General features: G+C 37.0%; 1 protein-coding gene across 1 annotated transcript in view; it reads right to left on the bottom strand.

Moving 5' to 3' along the window:
* Window positions 1-3198: 3198 nt before the first annotated feature.
* The window catches only part of LOC121425666 (DNA-directed RNA polymerase II subunit RPB2), a 35556-nt gene continuing 11960 nt past the window's right edge, over window positions 3199-26794 (bottom strand). The window contains exons 5-23 of the mRNA XM_041621818.1: window positions 25476-25693; window positions 23633-23797; window positions 22371-22567; window positions 21471-21654; window positions 20529-20651; window positions 19657-19800; window positions 18698-18837; window positions 16906-17017; window positions 13076-13230; window positions 12150-12348; window positions 11347-11612; window positions 9667-9758; window positions 9375-9496; window positions 8752-8880; window positions 7079-7168; window positions 6254-6475; window positions 5557-5717; window positions 4618-4813; window positions 3199-3945 (exon numbers count right to left, since the gene is read on the bottom strand). Coding sequence (XP_041477752.1) covers window positions 3850-3945; window positions 4618-4813; window positions 5557-5717; window positions 6254-6475; window positions 7079-7168; window positions 8752-8880; window positions 9375-9496; window positions 9667-9758; window positions 11347-11612; window positions 12150-12348; window positions 13076-13230; window positions 16906-17017; window positions 18698-18837; window positions 19657-19800; window positions 20529-20651; window positions 21471-21654; window positions 22371-22567; window positions 23633-23797; window positions 25476-25693 — 3011 coding nt within the window. The 3' untranslated portion in view covers window positions 3199-3849. The remainder of the gene's footprint in view (window positions 3946-4617; window positions 4814-5556; window positions 5718-6253; window positions 6476-7078; window positions 7169-8751; window positions 8881-9374; window positions 9497-9666; window positions 9759-11346; window positions 11613-12149; window positions 12349-13075; window positions 13231-16905; window positions 17018-18697; window positions 18838-19656; window positions 19801-20528; window positions 20652-21470; window positions 21655-22370; window positions 22568-23632; window positions 23798-25475; window positions 25694-26794) is intronic.

Below are 26794 nucleotides of genomic sequence, written 5' to 3'. Positions count from 1 at the left end.
GATCAAAATTAACACTTCCAGGAAGTGAAGCACATTATTATAATCCATGCTGCATTTGATGACTTCTACATAGTGAGGGGGAAAGGGCACTTACTTCCATTATTCTTTGATAATAGAGCTTTATGATAATTCTTCTTTTCATTTTGGGGGAGGATTCTTTTTTATGCTTTAAGATTCTTGAATCAGCCCCCAATTTCTTTTGCATAAATTCCGAACAGCATGTCTTGATGTGGCAAATTTTGTATTAAAGATTTGTCAGGTTTGAAAGGAAAATCCTTTTTGGGTTGAAAGAAAATTAGGGAAGAGTTCCTTTAGCGACAGCAAGCAGGTTGAGTGAACCGGAAGTCTTGACAATCTTTTATTTCAATTGGGTGACTGTCGCAAGAGGAACTCTTTCCAAAAATTGCATGAAAGATCACTGGTGGCAGATTTGTTAACATTCTTACTATCAAATATTAGTACTGCACATACACTTCAGATATTTGATAAAATCTCTCTTGTAGTGGGCAACTTGACAAATAATATTCTTATTCACGTTTTCACATCTCCTTTAATTTCTGTTCCTCATGACGTGCCACATACAGGTGCAGCACCACAGGAAATGGGCATGGATGCAGGGGAGGATCCAGCTTTCACCAATGGGGGGGGGGCGAAAATATTTTCATCACCAATTTTCTCGATTGGCCGCTATAATTTGATTTTTTTTTATGGATAGTCCTAACTAAAGACTTAAGTTTTAAGTAAGTAAATATCAAATACTTTGATATTTTATGTCCTTAGAACTGAAGATTCTGAGCAGTTTTTATAATCATAAGCAAAGATAAGTAACCAACTAAATAATGCAAGCGCAAAGCGCGAGCCGAAATTTTATTAGTAACGTAAAAAGGGACTCGATTGGGACTGTTTTTAGTGATTAATGAAGAGGATACAAGTATCACCAATTAAATAATGAGAGTGCGAGGCGTGAGCTCAATTTTTTTTATATGCCGACCTGAAAACTGGAGTCTAAGCGTGTTTTTTATAAAAAGAACAAGCTGTGTGTCTCAAACAATTAAATGCGAGCACGAGCTTAATTTTTTGATATACTGACATGATAAAGGAGCACTTTGACAAATTTTGGAAGAATTTCCAAAGAGGATAGGTATCTCACAAATCAAACGAGAGCGCAGCGCGAGCTGAAAATTTTGATATAACAAAATTTGTGTAAATCAAACAAAATAATGAAAGCTTGATGTGTGCGCTAAAATATTGTGTGCAAATTGATTTCAGAACTGGATATATGAAGTGTCATTTAATCCTTTTGAATGGGATTTATTACACAGGCAATGCGAGAGCCAAAATCTATATATAAAGTCTATTTTCCAATTCTTCCCCTCACCTTTTTCTTGTTTCCTTTCGGGGTCGGGCCGGGCGTTACAAGGCTGTAAATAACACATCATGGGTATAATACCTCTTTCTTATCTTTCTTTTTTTCATAGTATCTATCAAGATAAAGAGTACACTTTTTTCTGCAGGTTTATTGAAACATAGGGGGGCCGTGGCCGGCTCGGCCCCCTCCTGGATCGGTGCCTGTGACTGCCCCCCTATAATTTTATAAGAAACGATAAAAAAGGGAGAAAGAAAAAACAGGAGGAAAGGGAAGAAAGTTCCAAGAGTAGTATAAAAATGAGTTCCACGTTGTGTAACTCTGTAACCACCGATAATTTAACTGAGAAAATTATGACGTCTCATTTAGGTCATTTTGTCCCCTCTATCAAACCTTCCTTGCACTGCCCCTGATCACATAAACATTCAAATGAAAACATTATATCCCTGATCATGACTCTGATATCATAAACACAAGAAAAGTGAATACATATATTTTTTTTACAAAGCATCACTTTAATTGAATTCACTTTTCACTTAATAGCAATAAAATGAAATGGTGAACTGAAACACAAAACAGTATTTACAATTTCTGAAAAATATCATATATTTATGGATGTTTCAAGCATAAGACCGTAAGTATTATTCCTTCCTTTCTTCTCTCGCTCTTCAGAGACACTTGAAAAGCATATTTCTGAACGATACAATTAAAGAAATCCATGCACAATGATTTTTTTCAAAAAAATTTTCACTTGGCAGGGATGAGACAAAGCTCTCCTATTCAAATTCAAGTGGGGGGGGGGGGGGGTGCCCCCCACACAGTCACCCATGAAGATATTTATTATCAAAATTATAAATTAAAAGAAGAAAATAAATACAATTATTGTTCAAGGGCACCATACATCTATATCCATGCTTATTTTTTAACATAATGGAAAAATAATAATTCACATTCTTTAAAAGATGCTGGTGATTCATACTGCTTCTGAAAACTCCCAATATGATATTGCCCACAAACCTACATGCTTGGTACATAACATTAATCATTCATGAAAATCAAAGTCTGCATGGAATTACCAATGATGAAAAATGTACTATTACAGTAAGTTTCATGCTATGGGGATCTGATCAAGACAAACCTTATGATTGGTCCACAATCTAATTTTGGAACAAAAATTGTATTTTCCTTATTTTCTGAAAAAATCTGATTGAAAAGGATCTTGTTATTTGAGGTTCAAATCAGCTGTAAGAATACTAGTATAACAATCAGGTGATTGCAAACCTTTATTTCAGAGTAAAGGCAAAGTAGCTTTCATATCGTAGCCAATCTTACAATTGCTATGACATCATTACAACTAGATATTCTATTTGCTTTTATTCTAATAAGAATTGTGAGGATAGTCAGAAACTTGAACAATAGTATTCATAGAGAGATTTACAACTTTGAAAAAGATACATGATCTATGTCTCAATATTTGAATTAAATTTTATTAAGTTTTATTCCAGAATGACATCCAAGATCAATTGTAAGGTGTGTGGTATCCTAAAGGCATTTTCTTGAAATGAATAAAACTGTGGATGCTTAATCACTTTCTATTTCATGGAACATTCAACATTTTAATCATTTTTCATAAAAATCTGTAACAATTGAGAGAAGATACCACAGACGTTGCATCCAATCAATACACTCTACAAATTCTACACAAAGATCAGGGGTCCGTTTCATAAAGCCTATTATAATAACAAATATGCAATAACAGTTAAAAGCTACTGAAATGCTTCAATCTGATTGGCTGATAGCAAACTTGTTATAGATATTGTGCACTGCTGTTCAGAATGGCATTAGTAATGCCTTTGGACTGTTCTATCTACTGGTATGTAACCAAAGGTTATCAACAGAGCCTGCTTAACTGTATCATATTTTTTACAAACTTCTATCACATAGATCAGGATCCCATTTCATAAAGACTTGTTATAATAACCAATTCACAATTTCTATATCAAATTTATTATCAGCCAATCAGCTTTGTTATCACAAAACGTTTTATGATACTGGGCCTCAGGGTCCCAAAACACAAAAGTTAGCAATTAATCGTAAGCTTGATTTTCACGATTGTAGTCCATGCAATCAATTGTAGAAAAATGTTAAGCTTTGTGATACAGGCCTCAGATTGCTTTTTAGAATGCCATTAGTAATGAACTTGGACTGTTCTATCTACTGGTACGTTATCAAAGGTTATCATGTACCTGTATTTGGATGTAAATTTGTTGTACAACTCAGATGTAAACACATTGCAAAACTAGGATGTAAACATAAAACCACATTTAATCCTGGATAAAAAATGTGAATGTAACGCATGGTAAGCCTGGCTGTAAACTGTGGTAAAACTTTGATGTGAATCATAGTAAACATGCGGTGTAAATCGTGTTTGATCCTGGATGTAAACAATGGTAAACCTTTATTCAGAATATAGGCCAGTGAGCTTATGCAGGAAGGACCATCATGCGAGGGGCGATGCACATTGACATGAGCTCTTGGAAGAGAAGCTTGCAGGCATAGGGCAAACGGACTTGAGAGATCTGAAATGGAAAGGAAGAAAGAATTTTCATGAAAGCTATCCTTGCTGTAGACAGAAAATGTTTGCAGCTATGTTATTACTTTACCTTGAACTTTGACTTACATACTTACATCTAAATATAAAAATCAATGTCAAGCCTGATGCATACTTGGACAAAATGACGTTTTATAGTTATCATGATAATGAAAAAGGGATGAACGTACAGACAACCTGAACACATAATGCCTCCAGCAATCAATAATGGAGGTTGAAGGCAGATAAATCTTTTGAGATATGAGGCATTTATGACCATCTAGACAGGACTTTTTTTAGTATTTCAATGTCCAACCAAATTACATGTTCTACATGTATATGCAAATAGTGTATGACATCTCAGATTAAAAAATATTGATAATATTGTCTGATTAATGGAACTTTCTCTCACAAAATAACTGCCAACTCCTGAAATAAAAAAATAGGGAAAATATTTTTTTTTCTTCAAAAAAGGGGTATTTCTGAATTTCTGAAATATTAGTATGAACTGAAGAAAAGGTTGTCAAGAGTGATCATTGATCTTTATCCCCCCCCCCCTCCTCTTCCCCTTCTGTACATTTGGGATTTTCATCAGAAAAAGGGTACCGGTAAGTTGAAAAGGTGAAAACAAAGACATTTTGTTTATGTCCTATTTGCGTACCTGTGTTTTGTTCTTGCACCCTCTGCACTCGAAGGTGTTGTTCCTCAAATTGGCAATGGCCATGAGACCACAGAAATTACAGACGTGAACCCGATAAGGATCTGAAACCTCAAACAGACGTTCACGCAGGAACTGAGCGGCACCATGGGAGATCTGGCAATCACGTTCCATCTCACCGAATCGAAGACCGCCATCACTGAATAGAAAATAGAAAGTTACATCATGAAACTGATATATCTACATATTTCTTCCCATAATTGGCTCTACTGCATGGTAATACTACAGAATAAATGAATATGTAATCAAAGCCTCAAATTTTTTTATATATATTCATTACCAGTTATCTATTCATTCATCAATTTAATCATCCTCCAATGCAATTATATATCTTTTTATACATTTATCCATTCATCTTTCTATCCTTTCACATATTTGTCTACTCATTCATCAATTCCATAACCTAAATAAGTCTATTCTATAAACCATATTATGGAAGTTTTCGTGGAAGAGAAGTGCCTATGTAGAGGATTCAATATACAGGCCAACTTTTATTGGCCACCCTTTATCTCAATCTCTATATTGTCCAGGCGCACTTGCCAATAGTTTCTTTTAATACAATAATTACATGGGGAAATGGGATTTCAACCTAAAATCAACATTCCTTCACAACCTCACATAAATGACAAATATTTTCTAATATAATCAACATACAACCACATGAATTTTTTTATAAAAATCCTGTGTGTATTTAACATTGGGCCCTCGATATCTGACCAATTCCCTATCCTGATTAGTATTGATCCAATGTGTGCAGATAATCATTTATCTCTCTTTGACCTGTGGTCCTGGAAATGATTGCCTAAACTCTACATTTCAGCAAGTATCTTTTTGCCATCTTGAGGATACCATATCCTTTCAAGTAAACATCCATCCACTCACCGTGATCTTCCTTCCATGGGCTGTCTGTTAAGGATCTGTACAGGTCCTCTTGCTCTGGAGTGTATCTTGTCATCAACCATATGTTTCAATCGTTGGTAATAGGTGGGACCAAGGAAGATCTGTGTGCTGATCTTACGTCCAGTGAATCCACAGAAGAGAACCTACACAAGAAACAATAAAAAACACAAGCTAACTAATTTATCGGCAGGAAAGCAATCAATTGGATAAATTACTTGTGAATACCGCAAAACCAAACAGAATGGATTTTCATTGACAGAAATAAGACAAAAGCGTCCTTTCTCAGATTTGTATTTGTACTGGCCATAAATTGGGTAAATTACTAGTAAATACCGCAATACTAATCAAACAATAAAGAACAGAACAAAAAATAGTGATGGACATCATCGACTCTCTCATTTGCATATCACTGAGTTGTGTATATAACTGTTTCGTGAAAAATAAATCAAACTTTAAAATGTCATAACTTTCTTATTTTACATCCGATTTTGAAGAAATTTTCAGTGTTATGCATTTTTCTCTATTGATTCAAATCAACATTTTTCTGGGTGGACTTGACCTTTAATCAATGAGATTGAACTGTATTATCACTCATGTGACCATCAACATTTAAGTATGACTTCAAGTCACTCTTAAATCTTTGTGGACCCCCCCCACTCTATTCTTTCCATATTCCTACCTCATTTCCTCTTTGGTGGTAGCCATACTCGTGGAGGAGATTTGAGATCTTCTGGACGTTGACGGAGTCGTTGAAGGGCGTGGCATCTCCTATCTCACCCTTGTTGGATGACACCTTACCCTGTAGGCACTCGATTAAATGACCAATGGTCATACGGGACGGGATAGCGTGGGGATTGATGATGATGTCTGGAGTGATACCCTCACAGGTGAATGGCATATCCTACAGATTAATAGGATACAATCCAACAATAATTTATGGCATGTTCCAAATTGGCTGTACATTGGTTATTTTCTCTGTTAACTGTGTAAAAGCCAAATCTACATCCTCGATCACATTAGAATTTCCAAATTGTTTCTCCAATCTCTGATAAAATCATTGGTGAATGTTTCTTTGCTCATGGCATGTCACAAATTTTATTTCTTATGTTTGTTGTGCGATTTCCTCATGCTTTAATATAAAGAGAGAATCCATTTTTGTGATCATTGATTGGAGTATCAATGCGATGAATCAAACTTATATTCATAGAGATTGGTGTCAAAATCTACAATTTTAAAATGAATTGGAGTTCAGAATACGGGCCATACAAGTGAGAAATAATATTGATTCATGGTAATATCTACTTGAGGGAGTACAGTGTCTGTCGCATTCTTCTTCATCAGTTTACACTCAACTTTACTTTCTGATCCAGAACCATACAATGACCATGCCAGAACAAAGGGCTTACTGGATCATTTCTTTGTGTTTTGGCTGTTGAGAGTAAGGAAGAGAGTAATCTACTTTCAAAGAATCCTGACTGGGTTTATATGTTGTATCCCTACTCACCTCTACTCTATACTTGATTCCACATGTTCCTTTCTGACCATGACGACTAGCAAACTTATCTCCGATTTGAGGTGTTCTCACAGATCTTACCTACAACATGATGAAAACAAGATAAAATGAAAATTCACATTTTCATTGTTCAAATCTGAAATCAGAAATAGAAATCCTCCAAAAATTCATTTTGCCCAACTGATCGTGGGCCCGGCAGAAACTTAGCACGCGTCAGATTGACGTTGCTCTATCCCTTCAATTGCTGGACGCAAAACAGGGTAGAAGCAACTCCCATCTTTTTCTCTGACTAACCGCAAGGCTTGAACTCCCGACCTTCCGGTTGAGAAAAGGATGTTCTACCAACTGAGTCAAGCACACAAGGAGAAGACTCCAAGCACTCAACAATAATGCAGCATATCACCTAGCTTTAGCAAGGCAGCTGTTTGGCGTATCTGTGTCTTGGCCCTATCTAGGCCGGGGGGGGGGGGGGGGCTCGGAGGCCCCCCCCAACGAATTGCGCGATATTTTTGCCGTGCGAAATTTTTTGACCGCGCTGCTCGCTGAGTTTTTACTTTCAAGTCTTGCGCAACTTTTGAGACCAATTTTGCGTCACCCGGGTACGTGGTTCCGAAATTACGCAACATTATGTAAGTGCATGTCAGACCGAAAATTGCTCAAAAACGTGATTTCATGTACAAAGTCAATGCAAATTGTGTTTTCAACCAAACTTCATAAATGTATGATTATTTTTAGTTTTGCTAGTCTAAATTTATTCATGTTATGATTTTTATGATCACAGAAGAGTCCCTAACAAATTTCATTGAAAAAACAATGAAAAACAAAAGGTCAAAAAAACAAAGAAATACATAAGAAATTGCAAAAAACAATATAATACATAAGAAAATGATTTGATATCACAATTTTTTTCATGTATTCTTGCTAAGGACACCACAAAGAGTTTCTATACCAAAAATTAGTACATTTGGAGCTTTATTTAGGAAGTGAGCAAGGCATTTAATCTACAATGCTCTTTTATCCTGATTTCAAATAAAAAAGTATGATTTCGCATACTAGATACGCACAAATTAACATAATCACTTAATAGCGATTCGCATGAAATAAATTACTATACAATCTTGGAGATTATGTCCAAGACAACCCGCGTGCCAATTTTCGACGCGATCGCGCGGTCGACGGCCGAGATCTTGGGGGGGCCTGGGAGGCCCCCCCCCCCCGGGCATAGGAACTCCCAAAATACCCGGCCTAGATAGGGTTAAGGAATAAATTTCCACCAGGTTTCCATTTGCCTCAATAGGGTTGAGTGTAGCACAATATGGATAAATTTCTTATTGAAGAAACTTAACTTATACAGTAGGATTTGAACCCATGTCCCTCTGATTAAAGGATGGGAGTCAGATCCACTACACCATGAAGCCCTCCACATATGCTCTGGAAAGTACTGATCTAGGCTAAATGTCTAGTTAAAATTCATATTATTACATCTCAACTGGTAATGCAAATTTCACCCCCAAAATAACACTCTATCTGAAGAATTAATTTGTATTATCATATTTCACTTTTTTTTTTACTGTATTACATACAATGAAATCATATCAGTTGCAATCTAAGTTATATGGGAAAAGCTGAAAATACTGCTACACACAACAGCTTAAAATACTGACCTTGATCTTACAGAACTTGTAGCCATCTTGATTGATGCTGACCATGACCTGATCAATGATGCCAGTCTCACTAGATCTCATGAAAGTACTGCAATCTCGCTTGGTGAAACGTCGACTCGTACCTTCAAGCTGAGGTAAATTACAGAGAAAATGGAGTAAAATATGTTTTTAGGAAAGAGAGCACGTGCTTTGCTTTGTTTTGAAAAATAGCACTATTTTAATTCATTCCATAATCATAGCTGAGTACTACCACTTTCAACAGCAGTAATAGCATCTTCATGATAATCAGCGCCCTCCGCCTTCTTCATATTATCATCATCAGTAGCATCATCATTTTCATCAAAATCACTATGAAGATCATCATTACATTCATCATAATCATCTAATCAGCACCACAATCATCATTTTTATAAACCACTACAACAACTTTATCACTATCACAGTCATAACCATCATCATCATCAACATCATCATCACCATCATCACCACTATCATCATAACCATCAACACCACCATCATCACCATGATCATCACCATCATCATTATCACTACCACTATTACTTCTAATGTCCTCAAGCAGGACCACCATTACAACCCGCCTCCACATCACATTCTTATCATACCTCATCTTCATTCTCCGGTAATGTGCACGTCTTGCCAATGATGACATCATCACCAGACACCCTGGTACCTGGAGGAATGATTCCATCTTCTTCTAGCTTGTCATAAACTGCATTCCGCATTCCTAAAACAAAAGATATAGAATAAATGTCCATCCATAGATCTCCATATCTTTAACAATTTTAGTGATATGCACGAATATTTAGTTTTATCACAAGTATTTTGCAGATTCTCTTGTTACATTGAAACCATTTCATCTAGTGCACTGAATGCAATAAATCAGAAAGACCTTACCTTGGCATGTTTCCCGAGATGGTTTCTCAAACAGCTCATCTTTGTCAACCGACTTGGATTCAGAATCTTTGTAAGACCGATAGAAAACAGATCTGGAACAAAAGCAAATTCAAAACATTCAAGTCAAACATGACTGCAATTAGAATGACTCCCTGTCGTAAAATAAACAGCTAAAAGTGTCTATAAATTTAAGTTATCATGTACTCTTACTAATTCTCAAATTCTATAAAAGCAATAAGAATGGATTCTAGCTTTTCACACTGCATTTCCTGAACCCCATACTATCCTTCACCCAGACTATCTTTAACCACAAACTATCTTCTTTTTTGGTTTCACACTGTCTTTCTTAACCCAATACTATTTTCTTAGCTGGGGTTAATGCCTGAATCCTGGACTTTTACACAGCCCACGAATAATGATGATTTTTGCCACGTACCACATGATGAACGTGCAATTTCGACTTCTGTGATTGGCCAAAGCTTAACCCACATTTTCTTAGCCCAGTTTCGTTTCACACTGCATCTCTTAGCACTGCAATTGAGGTGCTAGCACCACAATAAGCCAGCTAACCTTGCTTTTTAGCAGGGCCAGATAGTACTGTAATATTTACTGTGCTAGACCACTTTGCTAAAACATAGTGTGAAACCAAAGTGGGCTAAGCTAAACCCTGAGAAATTGGTGGGGCTCAGAACCCCCTTAGCCCCACCTATTTCCAGGGGTTAAGGAAAAAAAATGCAGTGTGAAAAGCATATTAGTGGCTCTTACTTTAGGATGGTACTTTACCTATGTTCTTGCACATTCAAAGACTGAAGATTGATGGAAATTAGTCAACTAGTGTACTTTTATACCACACATGTAATACAGCTTGACCATCTAAACATTACGCGAATCCTGTATTTAAAAAATACCCCACCAGCTTATAACACAGGAACTCCATTGCCTTGCGTGCTGTGTCAATGGGACCTCAGGTGGGGTATTTGAAACCCCAATTTCAGATTTTGGGAGAGCTCTCGTTTAAACTGGGGTGGGGTTCATCTGACTGCTGATAATGCCTTGCGTGTTAGTCAATGGGATCTCAAGTGGGGTATTGACACCCCAATTTCAGTTTTTTGGGAAAGTTGCATTTCTCGCGTTTAAACTGGGGCGGGGTCGATTTAGTGACTGCTGCTGCTGATAAGAGCCGATGCCTGCCACCACAACCGATGCCTGCCACCACAACAGGCTGATGAACAGCATGGAGTGGGATTGCAGCTGTCCTTGTTACGTAATAGTATAAACAAACTCTTCAGAGCTTCCTGGCTGACATTAATCTTGAAAGAATGAATTTGTATTCTATTTGTTTTAGGACATTAGCATATCTAAAAACAATTCGGAATTTAGATGAAGATCGACATGAAATTTTGAACGATGCAAAATGACCCACAATTGCCGAAATAACAATAAGTTTAAAAAATCACCCTCTCTCTCTCTCTCTGCCAGGCCTTATGAAGGTCACTTCTCCTTGGGGGAAGGTGGATTATCTGGGAGAGTGTGTGGTTGTTTCCTTAAGGATAACCATTCCTTGTTGATATCGGGGGGGGGGGGGGGGCGAGTTAAAGTAGCTTGGAATTTGAAATTGGGGTGTCAGATGAGATCCATTTTTAAACACAAAGTTTCGTAATGAAGGTCAAATGACCTCACCTGAAGAAGCCTCTATCGATGGCGCTGGCATTCAGGATGACAGAATCTTCCTGGTTGTATCCTGTATAGGAGGCAATGGCAACCACCGAGTTGATCCCAGCAGGCAGTTCCCTGAAGCGAAGGTACTCCATGGATCGGGTGGTGGTGAGCGGCTTCTGGGGGTAGTAGAGCACGTGAGCCAGGGTATCCATACGTACGTGATAGTTGGTGATGTAGACACCCATCGCTTGCTTACCCATAGCAGACTGGTAGGTGTTACGGGGAGACTGAGAGGAATGAGTCACAGGTGGGATAGTAATTGAAATTTATAAGTTACAAGAAACCAAATGCTAATAGAAAAATGCATTTGCAGAGCTGCCAACCTTTGGAAGTAAAAAGAGTAATCCAGAAGCTAAAAAATCCTAATTTTTAGATACAAAGAGTAATTTCATACACACCATGCTGTACATCTATTATAGATCTAAATTTCTTTGAAGTGGTATAGATCTGGAGATGCACAATGGGGCCTATTTGCAAATTCATGTAAAATAGAATTGGCACACAAAGGGATGCACATGAACAAAGAGATCTACTCGATCTCACAGGGGGCAGAGGTTACTCATTATCCCATTCGATCATAAGATTGATTGTCTCTATTAAACGTAAAAGGAACCTACCTGATTATGATCAGGGAATGGAATGATAGAAGCACATACACCCAGGATCATAGATGAACGATTGATGTGGGTTGCACAATACCCCATTAGATCATAAGATTGATTGTATCTATAAAAGAATAATCTTATTTATCAAAGTTGACCTACCTGATTATGATCAGGGAATGGAATGATAGAAGCGCAGACACCTAAGATCATAGATGGATGAATCTCACAATGGGTGTAGGTTGAACAGTACCCCATGCCTTTCTCCTGAAGATCATCAGGTGTCATCGCCAACATGACAGTCTCCTCCTCCATGGTGTCGATGTACTCCACCACACCGCTAGCCACTAGATCCTGCCAACTGTATGGGGAAATACGAAGAACGATTTCATTTATATTCCATCATAACATGGTTTGCACCAGGTTGACCACATCTGGGAAACCACTACAAGGTTAACCAAAAATTAATGTTGATTAAAACTTGACACTCAAAAATGTTCATGCATACCTTTAAGTTTACATTAAATGAGAAGAACAAGTGCAGAGTGCTTTTGCGTAACATTCTAAAAATCCAAGATGTCACCACTCCCATTAATAACTACATGTTACCTGTGCCTTATATGCTTCATCAAACAGGCCAGCAGTATAAATATATATTTTTTTAAACCCTTCCGACTTTCATGGATCGTACAGACAAGGAGGCCAACATCTGCTATCTAATACAATATCACAAGCCTAGGGATGGCATAAAGTACGATACATACCTTTATAGTGAACACAAAGTCCATGAAAGACCATGCATTCATTGTGGCTGTCAAGATTCATGTGCTATAGGAGAAATAATGGTGCATTCAAAATGCATAGCAGGGTTGGTTGCATAAAATGGGTGCATAAACACGTCTTGAATACACATTCACTACAGGCTTTATCCTTTAACCTGTTTTGTAAAATAAATCAACACCTTGGTACTTTTGCATTACATTGTAAATATGATCCAAGATGCCTGATTCTCAATCAGCATCCTAAACTTTAACCTGCTATATTTCTAGCATTGTTAGTTGGTCCAGGATCTAGTATGACTTTCGTACCTGTAATTGTTGTATTCTCTCTCTTTCAGCATGCTAACATGGCGTTTCTTGAGCAATAACTTCTGGTTCTCGACGATCAAGAGAGGGCGACAAATCCTGCCAGCATCAGTGAAGATGCGGATCTCTCTCTCCCTGATGTCTCTTACCATGGATACCTAAATCAAAATAAAAAGAATAAAAAATGATGGTTTCCACAATGAAAAGAAATTCCCTATGCAAAACCTAAGGCAGCCTGAGTCGGGCAACTATCTTACTTTGTGACATGCTGTCAGACAAGTTTTTTCTATCAAGTGGAGTGCCATGGTTAAGTGGTCAAATGGCGTGAGACTAGAAACTTGAAAGTCTGAGGTTCAATCCTCAGCAGCCAAGGCACTTATTTATGCCTATGAGCAAGTCAATTAATCAACAGTGCCCTTTTTGTCCTACATTCAAATTAATGGAAATGCTCTATGCAATCTTGGTAACTATGTGCATTTCTTTTTAAGTCTTTTCAAATCTTGGAAAAAAGGGGTCATCATGAGGTCAGAACAATTTTTTGTGATTTCACTTAAAGATATCAGCATTGTTCAGGATTTTGTGTACAAACAAAAGGAAATATTAGTTCTTAATATACTGCTACAAAGTACTACAAATTTGACATCTTAAGCCATTTGCATGATACTTTATACTATAAATTTGATCAAAGCTTAGTTGTAACACATTTGGTCATGAAAACAATAAAATATGGAAGAATGAAATAATATGAAATGTACAAAGATATTAATTAAGCAATGAATAAGAGAATAAATTCAAGTATACATTTTTGTGCTTGTAGACTATGTTCAAAATGCTTTCTACCAAACTTAAGCAAATGATTTTGACATTCATACATATAACAAAACAATTACAAACATAAAAATTTAGTATAATAAATCACAAAACCATGAATAGTGACATCCTTTACATTCCTCAATCCACAAAACTTAGTATGAAAGAGCCCATTTAAATTAGGATTAAACATGATTATCTTCAGAGCTGCCATAGTAAAGTGTCTGAGAAAAAATTGGGCTCATATTGTAGTACTTCATATTCAAGTCACTTGTAAGGTCTTTTGTAGCTTTACAAACAGCTTCATTAAACAATATCAAATTTTGCAGGGGGCAACGTGGTTAAGATTCTCATCTTCCAATCTGAGGGACAAGGGTTCGATTCCCAGCCATGGCATGTTTCCCTTCAGCAACAAATTTACCCAAATTGTGCTGCACTCAACCCACATGAGGTAAATTGGTACCGGCAGGAATTCCTGAAAAAGATTTGAGCATTGGAATCGGTAGACTAGCTTAGCCGGGGTAATATAGGAGCACCTTGAGCACCTAGCAAGGTGGATACGTGTGCTATACAAATCTTATATTATTTCTAACAGAACCCAGTTTTAATTTTACAACATCTCCAGCCAATCCAATTTAAGGGATAGTTCATACTTACAAAAATTCATTATAAAAATAGCAGAAAAATGATTGATAAAAGTTTGAGGAAAATCCACCTAAGATAAAGAAAGTTAATAGAATTTTTATTATTTATTTGTGACGTCATATGCAAGCAGCTTCCAGTAAAAAAATATTATGTTATTTTCTCAAAAAAACTTAAATGTCTAATATTGTACCTTTAGTATATCAACAGATAAATAATTTCACATCCGCTCGTGAAAGAATTTTTTTTGGGTCATCATGATGAACTATAAAAATATTGATATATATGCATGTAATATTACATAACATATGGGGGGAACTGCTTGTAAATGTCACAAATAATAAAATTCTAATAACTTTCTTTGTATTTGGATTTTCGAGAGTCAAAAGGGGCCTAAGCTTTCGATCCTAGCAGAATCTTCTTCGGAGGCAAAATGACAAACATATAAAGTGGAACAACCATAATATAGACCACAGACATTCAACAGCAACACTGAAAACAGGGAGACAAAAGGGGCATTAGTGAGAAGAGATGACCAATCAGGTTAATGAAGGGGATGAAAGAAAAGGAGTATGCAGACACAAAGGGAAGTTAGTGTACTGTAAGTAAGGCCAAAGAAAGACCTCAAGCCTAGAGGGATTAAGATATGAGGCAGGCAACATCAAACAGGATCTGGAACAAAACAGTGATAGAGGGTGTGAGGAAGAGATGAATAACAAGAGAATTAGTGAGAGGTGGGTCAAACAGGTAACAAAGAAAGGCATAATAAACTGGTAAACTGGTGCATAAGAGTGGGGGAAAAAGGGAAAGAATGGAGAACAACTGATAATGTGCAAAAGACATGAGTATGTATGTAAGAGCATTAAACAAACTAAGAGAAGAAAGTGTAAAAATAAATCTGTAAGTATAAAATTATATAAACATATCCAAAAAGGAAATGGTGTAACTGATATTGTAATCCGCTGGGTGTGAGGGGAAAAAACAGAAGACTATACAGTAGAAAAAAAACCCTGTATATTATATGGAAGGGAAGCAATAGCCTAAAAGGGTAAAAGCAAATAAGGAAACTGATGCTGTATGAGGAAGGGGGTGTATTAAGAAAAAAACATAGTAAACATGAAAATAAGCAAAATAAATAAGTGGTAAATCTAAGAGATGAAGGGAGAGAAAATATATATATATATATATAATAATTATTATATCACCCGAATAAGAGAGGAAAAATTGAAGCTGAGCTTATATGAGATATAGGAGGAAAGTAGAGGCAAAAACTATGATGTAACTAATCTAAAAGAGCTGAGGGGGGAAAAATATGTGTGTACAGATGGAAAGTGGGTAAGAAGGATTGATCAGTCGTTCCCCTCTTGGATGTTCAGGCCATGAGGTTGGATGGTGCGAAGTCGTCTCATCCAGAACTTCTCTCTGCTAGTACGGACTGAGTCAGGACGGGTACCTAAAGATTTGATGCCCTGTAGCATCATGTCAGTGATGGAGTGGTTGGGAAGGTTAAAATGGCGGCCAACTGGAGTGTCCAGCTTTGCTGTGTTGACGGTTGATCTGTGCCCGTAGAATCGTTTCTTGAGTGTGGTCTTGGTTTCCCCTACGTATTGTACCCTACAAACTCTGCAAGTGATGAGATATACAACATTAGTGGTAGTGCATGAGATGTTGCCCTTGGTTTGGTGAGGAAAGCTGGTAGAGTTGCTGGTGAAAGTGTCGCTCTCGTGAATGTGTATTTCACATATAATACACCTGTTGCTGGTGCATTTGAAGGTGCCATGCTGTATGGGAGAAGAATGGTTAGTGAGGGAGGGCAATTCAGCACAAACAATGAGGTCCCTGAGATTCAGTGGGCGTCGATATGCTAGAAGGGGAGTATCGGGAACGGCCTGTTGGAGACGATCAGAAGTGTGTAAAATGTGGTGGTTATCACACAGGATTTTGCGGAGAGGGGGTAGATTGGGATGGAAGGTGGTCACAAGCGGTATTCTGTCGGTGGTCTTCTTGTCACTTTTAGGTTTGAGAACTTCAGATCTAGGGAGAGAACGAACTTTGTTGATTGCCAGTTGGACTGCCCTGGCCCCGTAGCCCCTGGCACAGAGATGTTTCTGCAAATTCCTGGTATGGAAGGAAAAATCAGGGTCCTCGGAGCAAATACGGCAAAGTCTGAGGGCTTGACTGTAAGCAATGCCAGTTTTGCAGTGACGGGGGTGGCAGCTGGATGAGTGGAGGTACTGGTGGGTATCTGTGGGTTTAGTGTACAGGGTAGTGGTGATACCGTTAGGCTTTTTCTTCCTCACACTTTCAACAATATTTTCATCAATTTTCCTGGTATTTTATAACAAACTGTCTCGTCAGGGTGAACTTCCCCTGTAACTTACCTCTGATACGATGATATCCATCTGTCTACGAAGTTTCTTCAGGGTATTCATCAGCTGTTCAGGGTCTCTATGGATACCAACCCAGCAGCCATTTACAAAGATCTTAGTTGCTCTAAAAAAGAAACAACAAATAAAAATCATCATTACCCATATAAGCATCTGAGCTGGTCATTTACCAAACTGCATTTCCTGTGTTTTCATGAAAATATCTTTAAGGAGTCGGGTATATCATTTGTAATTTGCTTGGTCTATCTGCAGGTTTTGACTTTGTATGCAGAGGTGCATCCTGGCACCTTTGGATGCTGGAAAGACCTACACGTCATATTAATCCTAGCAGCAACAATATACATCATAATGTTAACAACAATAGACAGCTCTGGATGTGCATCTCCAGGGATGTGACCTTATGATTATGTCACAATCATGAGAGTCTAGATGTCTGATTTGGATCGTGATTGAAATATTGACTGGCTTTTCTCCGGGAATATCAACTATACTGCCCTTCATAGAACCATATTGCCCTTGTCTAAAGACTCAGCGTTTATGATTCTGTTGCAGGCAATATATTTGATATTCCCTCAAGGCCAGTTAATTTTATATCATTAATTTTGATCATTAGCTAATGATCTCAAAGACAAATTGAAAAGGATATATATTGATGAAAATTCAAAGTAACTCATTAAAGGTCAAGTCCAACTCAGAAAAATGTTGATTTGAATCAATAGAGAAAAATCAGACAAGCACAATGCTGAAGATTTCATCAAAATCGGATGTAAAATAAGAAAGTTATGACATTTCAAAGTTTCGCTTATTTTTAACGAAATAGTTATATGAACGAGCCAGTTACATCCAAATGAGAGAGTTGATGATGTCACTCACTCACTATTTCTTTTGTTTTTTATTGTTTGAATTATACAATATTTCAATTTTTACGAATTTGACGATTAGGACCTCCTTGCCTGAAGCACAAAATGTTAAAATAATGGAATTCCACGTGTTCAGGGAGGAATGAAACTTCATTTCACATGACAATGACGAGAAAATCAAAATATTTCATATTTCAAACAATAAAAAACAAAAGAAATAGTGAGTGAATGACATCATCGACTCTCTCATTTGGATGTAGCTGGCTCGTTCATATAACTGTTTTTGTGAAATGAAGCAAAATTTAGAAATGTCATAACTTTCTTATTTTACATCCGATTTTGATGAAATTTTCAGTGTTATGCTTGTTGAAATTTTCTCTTTTTATTCAAATCAAGTTTTTGTTGGGGTGGACTTGTCCTGTAAGCTAACATTAATCATGCCCCCTACATCATATGATTGCTGTCGTTCAGTGTTTTAGGTATTCTCAAATCGTCTACATGTACTTTCATTTGTAATTCAGATACAAATTGCTGACCAACATATACTATGTTTTCTGGTTTGCTGGGAACTACCTTGCTCAAGTCTTTATAATTCTTTTATCTCCTGTTTTTGTTCGGTATTTAGATTTGCCCTTTTGCATAGTATATATTACAAAGTAATGTTTTGTTTTATCCTTGATATTAATAAACATGTTTAAACTTCACTAAACCTGAACCTCATGAAAAATCTTACTTTGTTTGCTTCTGAATTACGATTGGAAATATTAATGACAATTCAGCTATTTAATCATGTTGCTTTTTCTGTTTGTGCATTCAACTATATACTTATGATTTACACTCTCCAAACTTTCTAATTTAATTTATACAAATAAATTCAATTTTATCACTTATATATAGAAAAATAAAGATCTTGACAATAATCTTACTCGTTGATGGCAGAGGGGGCTATTTCTTCCAAGTTTTCCATGCTCCACTCTTCTAAGAATTCCAGGATAGGACTGGGTTGTGATCCCACAGAGATGTAGGCCATTAAAGCAAGGTTCTTTACTAGACCTACAGCATGACCCTAGTAATAACAAACATGAAATGATACGAGTGGGAGATTTTAATATCCAATATTTCACATGGGTAGTTAAAAATCTTACATGTTCAAAAAAGTGAATACTCATGCAATGCATATTAAAAAGCAATGTCTGTTCACATTCATTAAAAGTCATAATGTTTTTTCATTCTTCTTAACTTTGAAATATTTCTTTTTTAAATATGGAATCAACTTGTTGCCTTACCTCCAAAAAACATGCTAAAATTTACATAATTTTCTTATTGCTTGTCTGCTTTCTTTCAAACATTCCCCATTCTTATTTACGTATTTTCATCCCCTCTCACACAGCATTTTATGACCTAGGTTGTATTCGCCTTTAACTGGATTTCTTTATGCAACATCATGTGCAATAGATCAAAGAGCGAATTTGGCTCAGTCAGTAAAGCACCTGCCCTTCGAACCAAAGATCTCGGGTTCGTGTCCATCCTGGGCGGATGACTGAAGCCAGTGCGTTGTGTGTAAACATCTCTCCCGTTTCATAGGTGCAGGCTATGTTACAATGGAAAACACTACGTCCCTCAGATAGGACGTTACATGGAGGCCCTGTGTAGAGGAGAATCACCACCTTTGCAGATTAAGAACCCACTGCACTATTTGAGTAAGAGTAGGGGGAAACCCTGGTGTAGTGGTCCACCTGCCTTCCCCCAACCAGTTATATCGGGAGGAGTTCTGTGTGCACGCCCTTCTAGATTGGCTGGCTCCTCCAAAATTGCGCCTTTGAATGTCTATGACAGATATATGGCGCTATACAAATGCTGTACATCATCATCAAAGCAAACCTACCTCTGGGGTCTCTGCAGGGCACACCATACCCCATTGTGTGTTGTGAAGCTGACGAGGGCGGGCTAACTTTCCATCACGTCCAACGGGAGAGTTGAGACGCCTCAGATGAGAGAGAGTGGATACGAATGTTAATCTATTCAACACCTACACAAAATGAAAGGAGAATTAACCAATTATGAATTTTAATCAATATTAGAATTCTTGGTAATTTTTTAAGAAGTATCACAATCCTAAATTTTCAAAAAAATTTAAAAAGTGCAATATAAATTGATTGTACTACTTATCTGGATTTTATTTCTTAACAATTCAACTATGTTTTTAGAAATATCTGATGACACACTGCTTTTCCTTACCATTAATATGTGCTATCAAAAGTTGTTATATGGTGCCATTTGTCCTGAATGTTCAGTTTAGAGCACACTTACTCCTAGATTTACACTGTATGGTTCTTCCAAGGACAATGGACAAAACTTTAATAAACATGTTTTTTTAAGGTTTAGATCAAATAAGCAGTTGTAGCTGTATGTTTGTTGGCATAAAACTGACTAAAGTGGAAACATATTGCTATGTAAAGTATCACTGACATCCAACTTTTGTAATTTTGCATCTGTTTAGTAAAATGATTCCAGTTCTGCAAATCAACGTCATGACTACATTGGCACTCCAATGGTTGGGTGGTCTATGACATTGGTCTAGTAATCTTGGTCTAGTAGTTCTTGGGTTCAAATCCCTTCCATGCTCAATTGATATATTCTTTCACAGCAGTTGCATGTGTTGTACTATTGTAGACAAATTAAAAACAAATTTCTGTTTATAAAATAACCAAATGGATTAAAAACCTTTCCTTTTAGGAAGTGGATTTTATTACAAACCTGTGAAACACCAGCCCTGGCCTGATGGGCCTTCTTCTGGTCGCCCCAATTACCGGTGGCCAAGGAATACTTGAGACCGTCTGTGATGATCCTAGTCTTAATGGCAAGCTCCATGTTGAAGTCCTGATAAACAAACATGGAGAATAGTGTTGTAGCTAGACCATTATCAGTGCTGTTACGAGCAAGGAGTGAAGCACTCACCCCCCCCCCTCCCCATGGCCGGGGTTCCAGGGTTTTACAACTTTAAGAAGGTTCATATGAGCTAAAATCATCAAATGAGGGATACATTTTGAAATAAATTAAATAAGCTGATTGAGTTAATTTTTATTTACATTTCTCAAGCAATTTAGGGGGATTTTTGACGGGCAGCGAAGTGATTTTTACAAGTGCCATGCTTGAATTCAGAGCACTGGATGGGCAAGCCAGGCATCGTCAAGCGCAGCTACAACACTAATGGATAAATTTGAGTACAGTATGACAATTACATAAAAGTCAGCTTTGAGGATTGCTAGATCTCTTATTTTCAATATACTGTCCAAATAAAAAAGATGGGCACAAAAAAATTGAATATGTGACATGAATATACTTCAGATCATCTATTCATTATGGTATTTTACCATCTCTTTTACCACTAAATTTGAGTTTCTACAGAGAATCGTTAAAAAGAGTTTATCTTTTTCTGGAATCAAAATCTGTATCGCCCTTAAACCAACCCGTGTCTACAGAGCAAATAATCTGATTAACTCACATACCAAACTTATTAACCAGCAATCTTATTTTGCAAGATGCGGTTTCTACAGGAAGTTTTCCGGAATTCTTGATTCTTTCACAGGTAATACTGTTTAATGATTCTGTAGAGACACACTAATTGTAAAGCGTCTGTTTGTTTACCACGGCAAACAATCAAATGGCAAAAAGGGTATTCATCCCTAGCCTACTTACCTTGCCCTTGTCAATGAATTTCTGAGCATACATGCGGACTTCTTTGAGAAGATTCTTGAAGAGCCCTCTGAAGAGGAAAGCTAGGAGTGGACCCGCAAGATCCAATCGCTTGTTACCATAGTGATCACGATCATCTACCTCCCGACGACCAATCGTAGCCAGAAGTAATCTATGTACACAATATCTGAGCAAGATACAAGAGAAATAAAAAAAATAACCAAATGTTTCATACTTTTCAATTTGTTGCAAGACAATATTTGCTAATTTACAATTAAAATATCATTAACATAGCAAATCACTTGATGATCCTTGTTGCACTAATTGTTAAAATATCATTAACATAGCAAATCACTTGATGATCCTTGTTGCACTAATTGTTAAAATATCTGACTGATCTGGTGACCCAAATAGACATGAAATCAATTCTTGCAATACCCCATTAGTGATGAAATCTAGTTCTGGGCTCTATAACATGAAAGTATTGATTAATCACAATCTAGCAAAGGCCAATCATATTTGCAGTGTTTAAATGCAAATTCACAACCAATCAGAAACCAAATACTCTTTGAAATTTCCAATTGACTGGGAATTTAGGAAAGATGTTGAATGATAATGATTGGATGCTATCCTGGGAGTTGAGATAGCAAGCATGTTTTACTGAACAATCATTCAGGAATATCATTAAGAAATGCACTGTGAAAGATATGTGAATCAAAACATCTTCTGATCAACACTGTTAGTGTGAGTGTTTCCTACATCTTCGTTGTATGATCTTTGGATTAGGTTTTGGTTTTTAGAAATCCAGTCATACCACTTGCTTCTTAGTACACCATTTATGAACATATATGGCAGCAAGATCACAGGTATATTCCTTCATGGACATTATCCGCGCAGACTTACCCAAGGAAGTATGCTTTCTTCGTTTCACAGAAGTCGCTGACACCAACGTGAGGCAACATTTCTTTCTGCAGGATCTCCCTAGCGTACTTGATACGTCTTTCCTTGGTGACACCGGGTCGTGCTCCACGGGCTCCAATGAAGTTCAGAGCAACACTCTGTTCCTGGATGACAAATGCCTCGTCCAAAGAAGGTTTGACCTACCGCAAAAAGACATACCGTTAAGAGTATGTGGAACAATGCTTCTCACCAAATTCAATTCGCATTTTTACTCATGAAAGAAAATCTCTCAACTATGTTCTGTACAGTCCTACGTAAACAAATCTGCTACATTAAAGACTTTTTGTGAAGCAGCCGGGGTAATAATAACATTATCATGTTAAGCAGGGACCTCTAGAAAAAACAGTTTTCAGATGTGAAGTGGCTTCCCTGGGTAAAATATGACATTTATTATTGTTTTATAAAAAAAGTTAAGCAAATTGCGATATCGAAAACATTAAGTGATGTAGTACAATGTTTGAGTATTTCTGATAATTCCTACATTGATTTTTGCATCAACACAGCATCAAACTTAAAATGAAGCTGGTCCTGAAATGAATCTCTTTCTGTGTTGAGATATCAATAATATGACTTGGATCATTTTGTATGTTGAACCTAAGGAAGGCAATCTAAATCATGCTTCCATCATCAAATTTAAAATTAGCTATAGTACAACCCAGTGAAATATTGCCTGCACTGATGATCAACTCATTATTTTCTCGGAACCAATGCTATTTTGTCTAAATTATGCAATGGAAACTAATTTAGATGGTATGTGGTAGCATTCCCACATGTGCATAAAGGAAATTGTATTCTCTGCTACCATCTCCCATGTTACCATGATAAATTTGTCATCGTTGTCACTAACCATCCCAAGAAGATTTCAGTGAGAAAAGATAAAATTTTAAGATAACCATGTGTAAACATGATTTTGGAGGAAATAAGAGAAGTAAACTCAATTTCAATCTTTGAAGTCTAAGTAATTGGATGAGGCTACTATTTGGCTACCTGCAGGATGCCTGCAGGTCGTCCTCATTGACAGTATCTCGCATATATCTTGCATGCAGTTGCCGGCAGGATTGCACCAAAGTGTGATTTGCACGCAGAAAAGTTTCAAACATACTCAAAATTGTTGCAGGCTGTTACCCACAACTCATCCACAAGGCGTGCACAGAACAATGTGTCAGAGCCTTTAATCCCGACAACGTAAGCAATGATAAACTCACCATTTCCATCATTTCTGGATCATCAAAGTCATAGATGATATGTTCCAGGATGTCACGATCAGCCACAAATCCAAGAGCTCTGAAGACCACCATGATCGGTACTTCCTGTCTGATGTAGGGTAGTACTGATATCATTCTCTGACCAATGGCACTCTTCCTAGCACCCTACAACCAAGAAAAATGTTAGAATCAAGTATAGACCTTACATGTATCTGCAAAGAATATGTAGAATAATCCACTAATGTATAGGAATGACTGTCAATGACATGGTGTTACCATATCATCTATTTTATGGTATGGTTAATTTATTGGGGCATTTAAATATCAATGATATTTCTCTAAAAACATTTAATATTATCAAGAAATTGGAGTTTTTAAACCGTTTATCTACTATAAATGGCAATCAAACTTTGCTATTTTTACAGGATGTTCTTTCATCGTTACTTGCGTCCTTTTGACAAAGTATGGCAGAAATGTCCTTATCATACCAATTTTCATCAACCCTCCCCCCCCCACTGATCCTGCTATGAGTGATTTACCAACATGCTTTCAATGCACTGACATTCATGTAAATCACAGAAATATTACGCTCTTTAACTGGAAATATCTCTGTTGCTTCTATTGTTTTTTATTTATTGTTGTCTTACATCCATGGACAGTTCAAGAAGCTCTTTACTTTGTTAATGAACTTTGACTGTTTTTATTGCTCAATTAGTCTCATTTCCGTAAAGTAGCGCAAAGAATACTAGGAGTAGATGTGGCCTCTATCAAATCCCACTGTACCGATCAGATCTTAGGAAAAGTCCCCTTAATTATGAAAGACACTTCTCATCCACTTAATCATTACTACTCATTCAATCGTTCTGGCATAAGACTTCATCCCACTCCAACCTGCCTTTCCCGTTTTAGAAATTCATTCATACCCGACTCTATCCACAAATTCAATTCACAAGCTCAACGTTACGTTAAATAAACTTCTATTCCCAGTGAAATGATGAACGTATGTACTGATATCCCGGAAAGTTTCATGATAATGATAATAGTCATATAAAAGCAATAGCAGTGATGATGATGGCAACAATAATAATAACAATAATAATGTCAATAATAATTATAACAATATTTGAATGCTAATAATTATGATAAGTATTCTGGATGACTCAAACTTTGCAAATGTTTTGTTGTATTTGCCTCATATCTGTGTAACTTATTTGTTTCTTTGTTTGATTTTGTTCATGCATGTCAAATGTATATTACACCAGTGGAAAACAAATTTCTTTGTAATCATGTTTGCGAAGACAAAATAAATATTGTATTTAAATGTTATCACTCTTGTGGCAAGCATGTATGGCTAGTGGAGCAGATTGTAAAGCATTTTTAACCCCAAGGAGAAGGCCCTATATACTCAACAGAGTCGACTGCTAGTGCTGGTCGATATTTGATTTCAATGTTTGATTACTGCCAGCAAAATATCTGTCGAGTCTGTCATTGTATGTTCATTATGAGCTGCAATGCCATGAGAGCAGGGAAGGGGGAATGTAAGTGCAATTTTCATATGTGCTTGTTTATGAAAAATTGGCATTTGGGTACCAAATTACAAAATTTCTGCAATGGTTTAAAGGAAAACAGAGCAGTATTTGCGGTCAATAAACAGTGATTAAACTTTTCAAAATGAACAATATTTTTGGCATATTGTGTTACTGTGATATACCAACATAATCATAAACCATTGTTGAATATTCCAATATTTTTGTTCAATATAGCATGATTTTGATAATACAGAAATATCGCCCAGCACTATCAACTGCTTCCTTCTGGTCACAGTAGGACCAGGTTTCCTTACCTGTCCTCCCTTGGCCATCATATGAACCCAGAGGGTACTGGTAGGACGTGAGGAATGCTCAAGGCATGATCTGCACTCTGCAGTGAAGGCATACTTGGAGTCTTTCTTGGCAAAGACATACACTGAGTTGGTGGACATCTTCTCCTGGGCAATGAGAACCTTCTCAGAGCCGTTGATGATGAAGTAGCCTCCGGGATCGAGGGGACACTCATTCAATTCTGTAAAGAATTATGGGGGAAAAAGTTGATGGTAATTGTAAAAATACAATGATTTCCTCCTTGATATCACTTGACCTCTTTCAAACCAAATCTGTTTATTACTATTACACTTGCACTTACTTTATCAGAAGTCGTAAGCGCTCTACGGTAATGCAGCATAATTACCCTGGCTTTAGTAGAGTGGCGGTTATGTGCACTTCGTTTCAAGTAATAAATTCCTACCAGGTACCCATTCACCTCACCTGGGTTGAGTGCAGCACAATGTGGATACATTTCTTGAAGGAAAACAAGCCACTGCTTGGAATAATAAACACCCTTGAGGGCATTAGTAAGAGTTACATGCAAAAGGTTTCTTTTTATTTCTAACTCACTCAAACCTGTGCTATTGACCACCTGTCTATAGCAGCCACCTGCCTATCACCACCACTAAAACAGATTTCCATTGAGGTAGATCATGTGTATAAGAACCTGTCTTTAGAGGCAACAATTTGTATCTTTCTTTGGTAGTCACTACAGACAGGTTTCACTGACCTTGTTTGATAATATCAGGGTTCCCATAGAAATTTAAAAACAGAATTCCATGACTTTTCCATGACTATATTGCTGCTTTCCATGACTTCCTTTCAGGCAGTTTCCCAAATCAGACATGTTATGATGGCCTCCACCTCCCCTTACAGCCATCCATTCCACATCTTGCTCATGATATGTACATGTAATCATTAGTACATGGGTCGTTTCTGACCAGGGGCCGATTGCACGAAAGGGTCTTTGCAAGAACCGTCTTTCATGTCGCCCATTTATTATGATGCGCCATGTGAAATGCATTTTAAATAAACTACCTGCAAACATATTTTCTTCATCCGTTGAAGTAAACAAAATAGTTGTTTATAAAATGATGTGATATATCATGAAATCGTATACAACTCGATTTAAATGCTAGCTATTGAATTTTATTTGTTTATCATACGTTTCGGAAATTCCCCGCATACAGCTTATCATAAAAGATGGGCGATACGAAAGACGGTCCTTGCAAAGACCCTTTCGTGCAATCAGCCCGAGGGTACCATGAGAGTTGTGAGACATGACAAACTGGAAAGCTGC

Source organism: Lytechinus variegatus, chromosome 12, assembly GCF_018143015.1.
Source record: "Lytechinus variegatus isolate NC3 chromosome 12, Lvar_3.0, whole genome shotgun sequence".
Taxonomy (NCBI): domain Eukaryota; kingdom Metazoa; phylum Echinodermata; class Echinoidea; order Temnopleuroida; family Toxopneustidae; genus Lytechinus; species Lytechinus variegatus.
The sequence above is the reverse complement of the archived record's forward strand: the minus strand, read 5'-3'. Positions and strand labels throughout refer to the sequence as shown.